Here is an 11827-nt window from a genome sequence, read left to right on the forward strand (position 1 = left end):
TCTCCTCCTCTTGTCCTCCTCTTTTATGGCTGCACAGAACCGGTGGGACTCTGAAGTCCAGTGGTTTTGGACTGACTCTGTGAGGTATTTCTCGTTGGTCACCCTTTCCTTAAGGAAGCGGATCTCTTCTTCTTTTTCTCGCTCCTTTAGTTTCAGCTCCTTCTTTAGGTTTTTCCTCATGGTTCTTTCTGACTGCAGAGTCTTGTAGATTTTCTTCTTCTCCTCCAACAGGCCAGCATTCAGTGAGACCAGCTCTTCGTTTTGGTTTTGGACCTCCAGAAGGGCTTTTCTCAGGTCCTCAAGCTGTGCCCTGGGAGTTTCGGGAATGACGGTCGCCATGATAGCCACAAAGAAATATCTTTTAAGATATTTAAAAAATATTTCTTGCAGTAGTGGTCTGTTTTGTAGTAGTACTGCTGTATTGCAGTTTAGTACAAAATGTTTCAGTTTTGAGCTCTGTTCCAACAAAGATGTGTCTCTTAATGGAGGGCAGGTTTCAACTGAAAGGTTGTGTTTCTCAGTAAGATACAGGGTCTGTGTTCAAAGCCATAGAACGTCATGAAAGAATGTGTGATGTCACACGCTTATGACATCACACTAAACCTTTTATATCAATGTCATGAAAGGATGTATGATGTCACACATTCTAAACCTTCTATAAATCTTCTCCAAATTTGTTTTATAAATTATAATAATAATTCCTTCAAAATAAAACTCCAATTAAAATTACGCATGACATCATTTGCATAGTTTGGAACCCTCTTTAAACATAAACAGTATTATAAATAGGACATAAAAATACATTTAGTTTTCATAACAATGTAATCCGCAATATTACAGTATAACTCCAAAGAATATTGGAATTACAAGCATGTAGCAAATAAGATGTGTGATCAAACGTGATTTTACACTAGCACAAGACACAATAGCAGCCTACAGTTCCAATGAGAAAGGTGGAATTAGCTGCTTATAATGTTACTACGGGTCACTTTTCCCAGGGTGGAAACAGTTAAGATAGATGTTAAATAATAACAGACCCAAAACTTCCTTCTGCAGCTTTTCATAAGAAAAGATCCATTTCTAACCTGCCATTAGCTCACATAACGTTACTGTATTAATGGGCAGTTGGGCCTTTGCTTAGCTTTAAAGGTGCCCTGCCACACAAACCCGTTTTGACTACTGTTAGGTCCACATGTTTCTTTTTGTCACTTTTTTAACATTTGTCAACTTTTTCTGAGCCTTTTGAAAATGTTGTGGTTTTTTTCCCAAAACTTTTTTTCTCTTACATTTGTTAATTTTTTCACATTTCTGTCACTTTGTTTGACATTTTTCACATTTTTGCCTTTTTTTTAAAACTTTTTTTGTTTACATTTTAATCACTTTTATTGACAATATTCTTTAATTTTTTTCTCCAAATGCTGTAAAATTGACTAAACACCCAAATTCAATGAAAGTAGTGACCTGATTTTTTATTTAACTTGTGAGGAACGTTGTAGGGAACCATCCACGTTAATTTTTGGACAATTTGTTTAAAAGAAACTCAAATTTGTGGTATAGAAACCTTTGTGATATAGAAACCTTTTGAAAGGGGTCAACTTCCAACCTCTAAAGACAACAGGAGGGTTAAACCAGCTGGATACATGGTTAAACTTTGCTCTTATCACGGTGTATTCGATACAGCCGTCCCGCCAACGGTCCAATAACATCAGTTAGATAGAAAATGCTGAAAATGTTCCTTGTAAATCTTTACATCTTTTATGCCCTGACAGAACTGAGCTGGCCTGCTTAATTGCACCAACCAAATTATTTTCAAAACTTGCCATTTTCAGCGTGTAGCCAGCTAGCTTGAAGTTAGTAGTGTAGTATAGTTTCCCGAAAGAGCAAATGCTGTTTGAGAACGGCAGAAACACAGAGCGGAAGTAGAGGCACCTGTCAGGGTTCATACATTCATCTACCCATAATCCAACCCTTGTTAAACCCTCAAGTCCAGCAGGTTAATGGCCACATCTTTCAAACTTCACAGATTAAAAGTAGTAGTCTCCAAGTCCACGTATAGAACCCCAGGGGACTGAGCATTGTTTTTACTCGGACTTGACAATGCTTCTCCAGAGTCACAGAAGACATTATGCTACTGTTTTTTACAGGGTCAGCATAAAGGTTCCCACCCTATGATACCACAATAAGGCCCTATACCCACAGCCCTATGTCCCACATTTCCAAGTTGTTTCTTAAAATTAAGCCCTATGTTCCCACATTTCTAGGACATTTCCAAAATGAGGTCTTGTGTTCCTACATTTCCCTTCAATGTAAGCCCTATTCTCCCACAACATTTTTTAGGGTTATGGGGATAAAATCTGATACAAATTTATGAAAAAGTTAATGTGGGAACATTTGGGCCTAATTTTTAAAATAAAATCTTAGAAATGTGGTAAAAGGCACACTCCCGTTTTTACATGTTGAGTTGTAATTCTCATCAGTAAACTTACTTTACCTTTAAAGTTCCCCATGTTTTCTGTGGCTCAGATAATGTATTAGAAAAGGACCAGGCTGTGTTGTTTCTTGGAACTCTTTTTCTTTTCCTTTTTTTAGATAGTGTTAAATACAATCTTTCAAGAGACCAGATATTTAAAAGCAGATGATTAGAAGAACAAATGTGAGCTCATGTTTGGTTTAATGTCCTTTCAGCAGACAAGCATTATAATACAACACTCTTATCACATTATTCTAAAAACTCAATGCAGCTATCAGTTATCAATCTTCAGTTGTAAAAAATAAAGCAGAGGAAATGTATTTAATTGATATAATTTCTGTGCAAAACAGGGAGAGTCAGGACCCAGAGTCCATATTCCAGCAGCTTGGGCCATTGTTACATTAAAGGCCACGAGTTGACTCTAAAATTCAAGCCTTCTATCTTCCGTCAGGATGGCCATGGTGCATTTTGGGTGTGTAAGTCAGGAGAACAATCATGACCCACAGGTGCAGCAGCATCTGTTAATACTGAAATATAGTTGAAGTATTGTTCATTATTTTCTCACGATGCAAAGAGTACATGATATTTTTAAAATACTATGTACAGGATAACAAAAACTCTGGCCATAGGGTAGCGCCTCAAGAAGATATCCAGTCTAATGCTGAAATGACAACATATTCATGTTATCACTGGATAATACCAGACATTTTTTGGCCGCCTTAACCATACCATAAATCACATAAATCTGAGCAAACAAAGATGTTAGCTCACCTGGAGTCCAGGTGATCCCGTCACCCTTCCTCTCCACCAGCGGGATCCCGGCCTCTGTTGATCCACAAATCAATTGGAGGTCTTTCCAACGAGAGTCCTTGACTCCTCCTGTGCACGGTTTTCAGGTTACAAACCTGGGAAGAGGAAGGGATGTTGGGATCCAGCTTGAAGCAATGGACCAACATCCAACGATAAAATTGAGGACCCTCTGTGTGTGCATGTGTGTGTATGTAAGCAAGTATATAAGCATTCATTTGAGGGGGGTTTGGAATTTGGAGCCGTTTGGACAGCATTGGATATTGGATATTAGCCTAATAAACTGTAAATAAAACTAAACGCTGCCATAACGCTTGCTCATATGTGTCTACCCTTAATGGTAAAAGCCCAGCTTAAATTCAGTCAGAGCATTACGCTAAGAGGAAACCAGAACCCCCAACATTTAGCGTTGAGCCATTTTTGCTGATCGGTTCTCATAACGAGACAGATAGGTGGCGCATGGCGCACAGCCATGAGGCAAATAACTCCTGCATCAACTGCACATTTTAATTGTATTCATTTGTGTGTAAATCTGAATCTGCAAAGTAACCAGTAACATTTCTTCGTCAGGTAAATGTAATAATATAATGTTTTGCAGTAGAAGTGCAGAGTAAGTTAGTACTATACAGTGGGGGTCTTTCTTTTGGGATTAAAATGGTCCCGGAGAAAGCTACGAGCAGCAATACCACAGGCCAAGTAATCGGCCCATTCCAGACAGGCACGTCTTAAACTACAAAAGAGGGTAAATGCCACAGTTTCCCTGCCTCCGACCAGCAACAGCCAAAGCCCTGTAATGGAGTTTGAAAGAACACAAAACAGCACTACAACTCCCCAATCTGCCACTTATTTTCCTCACTGCCACATTAAGGTGAAGGAGGAGAGCAGATGATTGCCGAGCAGAAAAGAGATTCATAATGCTCTGTAAGTGGAGCAGAGTGAATGAATGGAGAAAGGGTGCGAGGGTAGGGGCACAAAAGGATGTCATCTGGAGGGTATTTTTAGAGTGTGAGGTGCACTGATAACTGGCTGCCATTGCAATCTGCCTGCAGGTCCCCAGCACTAATAAGTGCTCTCATTCTGCAGATTCCCTCAGACTGAAACCTTCTTGTGCAGGGAAACACAGGCAGGGCTGACTGACTCTCTTGCTGACACATACTGCCTGGCACAAAAATATGGAAGTTTATATGTGACAGAACTAAGTGAGCAAAAAAAAAAAAATGTTATGCTGGCAATCTGCAGGTCAAGATTTGAGAGTGAAGGACAGATTTATAAATTCAGAACATGTTGTGGGGGTAAGATGTGTTATGTCTCTCCCCTGCGACTGATGCCCGCACACACACACACATAAACACACACAATCACACACGGTAGAGGCAGGAAAAACTGCAAATGAGATGTACAGGATGACCTAAATTGAGGACAACTACATTATTGTAGGTGCAATGATGTACTTTATCAAACCGTATGGATGTGTGTCCCAGCCCAGGATAGGAAATTCTGCCTCTATGCTGGAAGTATCAAGGCGGGCCCCCCTACTACAGCACGTGATGATGGCGCAATGTCCACAAGTAGGCTACCATGAATAGGACAAGATAAGATCATAGAGACACAGCAATTCCTGTTTTTCACATTTATTAAGCAAAAAAAGTGGCTAGTAAAAAGTAACTGTGACAGGCGGTGATTAAATCCACTTGTCACTGTGGCAAAAAAAGTTAACTTCAGGCCCTGGTCCACATATAAATCATATCTATCTCCTTCTTTAAATTAAATTAATTGTTTTTTTTCCCCACTCGGGATCAATAAACAGTATGAATTGAAAATTGCTAAATGAAAAATGTTGTTATTTTAGAGACAATAACACCATCTGCTGGTCATAAACGTTTACAATAAATGACAAAGAAATACTAATATTACTTGTAATTTAAAAGACTTGACAAGCTCCTTTACTATACTGCACTGCTTTTGGTTCCTTGTAGATGTCTCCTGCTTTCTACTTTCACTCCTTTATGCTAACATTTGCATTGCTAACAATCAAGCAAACAACACCTGACGAATGCTCATTTTGTCTGTATTTTTCTAAAGCTAGTTTGAGACTTTCAAACATGGATGCACAGTACACACCACCCACCTCTCGGACGTTAGGGCGCACAACGGAAGTGAGCGGGTTGTCTCAAACAGATCAGACACGACATGGCGTGTTTGCTAGCAAGCAGTAGCAACACAGGCTCAACAATGTTTTCTTTAACACGGCAAACAAATCAGCGCTTATGGACATGCTGCTTTTTTTTGGTGATTTATTTAACGTCGCTACCAGTTTCGGCAAAGCGGGACGGCCTCAGAGAAGTGACCGACGGGACCTGGGAGGAAATCCTTACAGGAGAATGGATGATTGAATTGTCAGTGCCTTGCTAACAGCTACTGCTAAAAGCTAGCTTACCGGCTAGCTAGCATGTCAGTAAACTTAGCTAGCTTGTTAGCTCGCTATTTTGAGCTCATAGAAACGGTGCATGGTTTCCGCTGTCATATGCAAGCCTACTTTTTCTGTCTTATCTAATTATTCTTACTGTCTCTATTTAGTTATGACAAGTTGCTAAAGTGTCTTTAACTAACGTAGCTAGCTAAGCCAACAACTGCAATCTTTATTTAACGTTCGCTAACGCTAACCAACTTACCACAGAGCTGAATGCTAGCCAGTTGGCAATGTAACACGCAAATAAAGTACACAGTCAGGTCAACAGTACATTTCAGCTTGTACTCAGTGATGATCTACCGTTACACTTTGATGCAAGTGATTGTGTAGTTTATCAAAGGCTTTAATTGTGAAACTTGATACTCCTTCAGCTACGCACCCTGGTGTCCAGCTTGCCAACAGCTCCAACCGGCATGGAAGGAGTTCGCGGACTGGGGAGAGGACATGGGGGTCAACATAGCCAAGGTGGACGTCACAGAACAACCCGGTAGGCTTGAATGACCTTTTGCCAGCTGGCTGCTCACTGTGACTCCTACGTGGACAACAAAACAGAGCTGTCAAGCCAGTGCAGTATGTCCCTAGTAGCAGGACAAAATAGCTGAAATCTCCAACAGCTCTGCAGTAAACAGCAATAAGTTAATATTGAGGAAAAAGTAAGACCTTACTTCTTGAAATATACAACTGTATATATTACTGGATTATGTAGGCGGTGTTTCTAGCGCTTGGTCCTTTCAATTATTGTTGATGATCAGCATAGACAGAAGTATTATAAACCCCTCTCTGTATTTGGTAACACAATTCAACAGCACTACAAACTACAGCCTCCAAAATGACCTTAAAGTTGAGTCAACACCAAAACTAAAAGTTTCTTTTTTTAACTTAAACTGTCTAAAGTTCAAAGACAGTGTTTAAGTAGTGCAATCCACATGTTTACATATGTTTATTAAAGTAAATATAATAATCTAAATACTACCAAGTGTGGAAAGGCTCCATATTTGTTTTTATAGTTCTGCAATCAGCACTTCAGTTTGTTTCTGAATTTCATATGAATGTTTACACCAGACTTGCTCAGTGTTCAATATATTACTGTGATTAAATTGTAGTTAAATAAAAGATGGCTTTCATATAAATTTGTACCTCACCTAATTTCCTCACCACATACAGGCCTGGCCACCAGGAAATAACTATTTGTTTAAACTATTTAATATTGTGTTGTTCATACCATACAATGAATAATTGCTTGTCTTTCTTGAATAATACAGAAGTAAAATTAATGCATATTAAATCACATTATTGGTGAAAAATAATAGCAATTAGATTGTTTTCCAAAATTGTTCAGCCCTACTTGAGTATGGCAAAATGTCAACAAATTTGTATAATCTCACTGTATATAATGTCAGTATGGGTCACTAATTGAGGTACAAAGATGCCAAATAATTGCTACCAGATGTGTAGGTGCATCACTTTCCATCACAGCAAAATTATGTGATTCATTCGACAAGACATCCTGCCAGCATGCATGTTCATAGAAAACTGCACTAGTGCAAAAGGAACACATGCACGCTCTCAAAATACTGGTTATTTTGGTTAACAACACAAAAAATGACACTTAAGATCTGTATGAGCTTTAATAACGTGGTATTAAACTAAGAGATACTTTATTTCACTGTATTCTGTGTTAATGTTTTTTTCCCAGCTCTGTATACAATTTCAGTAATCATGTTAGCAAGTGGTGCAGTGGAGCTGCTATCAAACCATTAACTTAGCCCCTCTGTTATGTCGGAAATGTCTTTAGTTATGAGTCAAACTGTTCATTCCTGCTCACTGACCGTACTGTTTCTTCTCTCTGAAAGGTCTGAGTGGGCGATTCATCATCACTTCACTTCCTACTATTTACCAGTAAGTTGAGTTCTAAGTTATTCTGTGGTTTTAATTGCTTCCTCTTAATTGTGGCTGCTTGTAAATGTGCTGTATTTATATAGCGCTTTTCTAGCCTTAACGACTACTCAAAGCGCTTTTACATCTACAGGAAACATTCACCATTCACACACATTCATACGCTGTGGCCGAGGCTGCTGTACAAGGTGCCACCTGCTCATCAGATAAACACTCACACACATTCACACTCCGATGCACAGCATTGGGGGCAACTTGGGGTTCAGTATCTTGCACAAAGGACACTTCGACATGTGACTGCAGGTCCAGGGATTGAACCCCCAACCTTCCGATTGGCAGGCAACCACTCTACCACTGAGCCACAGCCGCCGCCTCTTGTGACATGTGTGTGATGCTAATGTGCATTATCTTGAAAAATTCTCCTTTTTATAATGTGACATTAACAAGACTATATCTCTATGTTTGCATAATTTGCTTTACTGTAATCATCAGTATTTACATTTAACATTTTTTTTCTGAAATGTGCATGGATTTAAACCATTGAATCACTTTTCACTTTCAGTCAATACCACCAAGAGCCTCTACATCAAATTTTGCAATTTTTTTTGATTGTTAAAGTAAGTTTTGGTCTTCAAGTTAAACACCCACGTTATCAAGTGTCCGATTGGGGTGTCATACTTTTCAAAATGCATATTTGTTCCCTAAATCATATAATGCTTAATTGTGGATACAAACTGCAAATTGATATGTTTTGCAGTTCTACCACTGGCCTGGCTCCCATTTGCTGTATTATTTTTTTAGGCTGCCATTTAAAATTAACTGTCACTGCCACACTGTCAGGATTACAGCAGCTAAATGCATAATTTTTTGGGAAAATGTGTCAGTCCATGAGATTCTTATTGCAGCAAATGTGGGTCAAAGAGCTACACCGTTCCTAAACGTTTTTATCTGTGCGTCAGCTGTAAGGACGGCGTTTTCAGGAAGTACCAGGGAGCTCGCACTAAAGACGACTTCCTCAGCTTTGTCGATGAGCAGAAATGGAGAGCAGTCGAGCCAATTTCCTCTTGGTTTGGCCCATCTTCATTTCTGTGAGTATTTACTGTTTTACACAATCATGGTCATGCTAAAGTGTGATGACGTATCTACATAGGGCTGACTTTTTATTTCCGTACAAACATTATGGCATAGATTATACATCAATACCAAAAGATGCTGTTGTGGTTATCATAACAGTTATTTTAATTTAGATTATCACCCACCCCTAATGATACACGCAGCAATAACAAAACAACTGGAATTTTGCATTACAGTGTTTATGCAGTGCTTTGAATCCTTGCTGTACTTCTTTTGTTAAACTATGAGTAAAACTACATCAGACACCCGTAAGCTCTATTCTTAGTGTTTTTTGTTGGTTTAAACTAAGAACCACAAACACCCCCGCCTGTCCCCTATTTATCTTTTTTCTGTTTAGGCTTTGTATTAATGTTACAAGTTTGACAAATTTGTGTTAAATCATGCTGTCGTTTGCTCCTCTTTTGACAGAATGAATTCTATGTCTGCTTTGTTCAAGCTCTCCATGTTTATCCGGGTAAGTGAGGATTTAACTCTTTGGTAGTGCTGTGGGTGTTTATTTAATTTCCCACAATCTATTCAAAGGCGAACGTGCTGCTCAGTGTCAAATTGAATAAGGGGAACCAGGCTGTCTTTTTACGTGGAAAACATATTGGGTGTAAGAAACAAACAGCAGGTCCAGTTGCACAGGATGCACGGCTGACACTTTAGACACAGAAACCTACCACTTCGGGTAGATAACTTGGTATTTCCATTATTTAAGGATGGCATTATTTTTGTGGGATTTCTCTTTTAGTGTTAACAAATCCCATGAAAACACCAAACATCAGCAGTGTTAGTCTCTTAATACTTTGACTTGCCCTGCCCGTCTGTGGCTCTCAGCACCAGCCCATTAAAAACATAAGTCTTTTAAAAACCAGTTCATAAGTAAAAAGTTAATTTTTTTCTTTTTTTTTTTCAAACATTACTCAAAACAGGAGATAATTATTGGGCACTATTTTCCGCTGCAGATGAATATGCATTTGATGCTCTAATCAGTATTTCTGGTAGCTGGATAGTGGATGTAGGATTGACTCAAAGTACACGACAGTGCCCATGTTCTTCATAATGACTTGATGTAATGACTGACAATAGGATTCATTGATGCGTTTTGTAGTCTATCATTGCTGTTCACGTCCATTTACGGTCTCTTGTAAAACGTGTGTGTTTTCCAGCGTTGTCATAACTACATGACAGAGCAGCTGGGGATTCCTGTTTGGGGGTCTTATGTTATCTTTGGCTTGGCCACCCTGTTGTCTGGCCTTGCATTGGGACTGGTGAGTACTCGTGGAGCACCTCTTTATGATCTTTAATAACCGTGAAACTATAGTGAACGCTCTGACAAGAACAAATGCATGCATTGCCAGTGAGTTAATGGGTATTGGTGTGTCTCTTCGCAGTTACTGGTGTTCATCGCAGATTTTGCCTTCCCCTCACGACGCTTCTCTTCTTCAGATTACTACCAGAGTGAGTTTTATATGAGATCATACTAATTACTGCATTTATTATCTTATATTCCTAAATGACAGAAACCGTAGCACGGAAACAGGACAGATTACAAATGTACTGGGTAATCAGGTTTTGTTTGTAATTTGGCTGTTGATCAAAATGTTATTCTGCAGAAAAACAGACTATGGAGCAGGCAAGGTTAATCCAACGGCAAGAGGACGAACATGAGGCCGACGGCGAGGACGACGATGACGAAGAGGAGGAAGACGACGATCAAGATGATGTCTGGAGGAGGAGAGGGAGAGGGTCCCCAGAGGGCCGCCCAGAACCTAGGGGACAGGGTTTCTCTGATGATGCGCTGAGGAAGAGGGTGGTGGCCAACCGTGAGGAGGAGGACGACGACAACGATGAGGAGGAGGACACCTAGAGAGTCCCACGGTTCCTACTCCTTTAGAGAAGAGCGTCACGGAGGCAGCAAAGTCGAAGAAGCTTTGGTCCCGAGCTGCAGTGTTTACAGCTAACCTCCCCTTCTCCTCCTCCTCCTCCTCCTCCAGGGCCCCCCCTTGCTTCTATTGTTCTCCCTCTTGTTTTTTAACGGGAGCGCTCGAGACTCTCTCTATCTGAGCTGCAGGCTCCACCTGGAAAAAAAAGCAAAAACGCTGCTGACACCTGTTTCCACTTGTGGAGACAAATTGCCTGGCGGAGGTTTAGGTATGAAGTGCAGTAGAGCTGGATTTTGCAACATTGTTTACGCTATGCATCATTTTTTTAAAGTCCTGTTTATTTGAGAATCATTATACCAAGCTTACGTTTGAAGTTTTTTAGCTTAATTTTATTACTACTCCGCTTAATGTACATTTACCGTATGTACATAAGCTGAGTGTACTATGGAGGAAAGAAAGGAAAAAGAAATGGCTCCAAAGTGTTTATATCCTGAAGATTTCACGCCTAGTTGATTTGGCAACAAACGTGGTTACCGTGGCAACAACAAGCTCACTTCTTCATCACTTCCTGCAATATTTAAACTGATCTTCTGGTGAAAAATAACAGTTGTCTTGTTTTGTAGACATTTTTTGTCTAAAATAGCTGTCAGTGCATTCCTCGACAAAAACATCCCGTTTCCTGTAACCCTTTCACAATAAAGCCACCCTGTGTTTCACCAGTTGAATGCTTTTAATGTGAAGCAGCAGCAGTAGGAAATATTGTGATGCTACCCGCAGCTTAACCTCTGATACTGTGAAAGGAGAATCAAGAATGAACCGTGAGGCTGATATCAATGAATCTATCGCGGACTACTGCACCGCATGATAACATTTATCAATATAGCGATGGCGACATGACTTGCGATAAACAGTTATTGAAGTATGCATATTAGCTTTGCATTTCCTATGTCAGCCTGGTTGTCTTTAAATTCAGAACCGGATTTTGAATTGAACATTTTAATTCAAACTAGGCTAAATGTTTGTAGAGCAGCAACTGTAGTGTTTACGACAGCAAAGTTACTACATGTAATCATTGACCTCTCAATGGAAACAATCTAAAATGTCAATAAAATGAATAATAATCCGGACGTCAAAATACTGAGATACTAAGAGATGTTTGTCACAGACCGTATCAGTCATTCA

The 11827-nt window shown here is 39.7% G+C and overlaps 1 protein-coding gene and 1 long non-coding RNA gene across 2 annotated transcripts; one reads left to right on the top strand and one right to left on the bottom strand.

Moving 5' to 3' along the window:
* Positions 1-2654: 2654 nt before the first annotated feature.
* Positions 2655-3146, bottom strand: LOC117935934. Its single transcript, XR_004654848.1, has 2 exons — positions 3068-3146; positions 2655-2988 (listed from the first exon to the last, which is right to left on the bottom strand). It is a non-coding gene; the product is annotated as an uncharacterized LOC117935934 (long non-coding RNA).
* A 2206-nt stretch (positions 3147-5352) lies between these two features.
* Positions 5353-10852, top strand: tmx1 (thioredoxin-related transmembrane protein 1). The gene is made up of 8 exons (XM_034858656.1): positions 5353-5673; positions 6119-6234; positions 7601-7646; positions 8603-8731; positions 9186-9231; positions 9929-10030; positions 10154-10220; positions 10376-10852. The coding sequence occupies exons 1-8, from the start codon at positions 5468-5470 to the stop codon at positions 10627-10629; spliced, it is 966 nt and encodes a 321-aa protein (XP_034714547.1). The 5' UTR covers positions 5353-5467; the 3' UTR covers positions 10630-10852.
* Positions 10853-11827: the final 975 nt, after the last annotated feature.

Source organism: Etheostoma cragini, chromosome 20 (assembly GCF_013103735.1).
Source record: "Etheostoma cragini isolate CJK2018 chromosome 20, CSU_Ecrag_1.0, whole genome shotgun sequence".
In the NCBI taxonomy this organism is placed as follows: domain Eukaryota; kingdom Metazoa; phylum Chordata; class Actinopteri; order Perciformes; family Percidae; genus Etheostoma; species Etheostoma cragini.

Excerpts from the sequence above, each read along its gene's own strand:
- tmx1 (XM_034858656.1), top strand. The coding sequence starts at position 5,468 with ATGGCGTGTTTGCTAGCAAGCAGTAGCAACACAGGCTCAACAATGTTT. Across the intron at positions 6,235-7,600 it reads GGACGTCACAGAACAACCCG|GTCTGAGTGGGCGATTCATC; the intron begins GTAGGCTTGAAT and ends TCTCTCTGAAAG. Across the intron at positions 7,647-8,602 it reads TCACTTCCTACTATTTACCA|CTGTAAGGACGGCGTTTTCA; the intron begins GTAAGTTGAGTT and ends TCTGTGCGTCAG.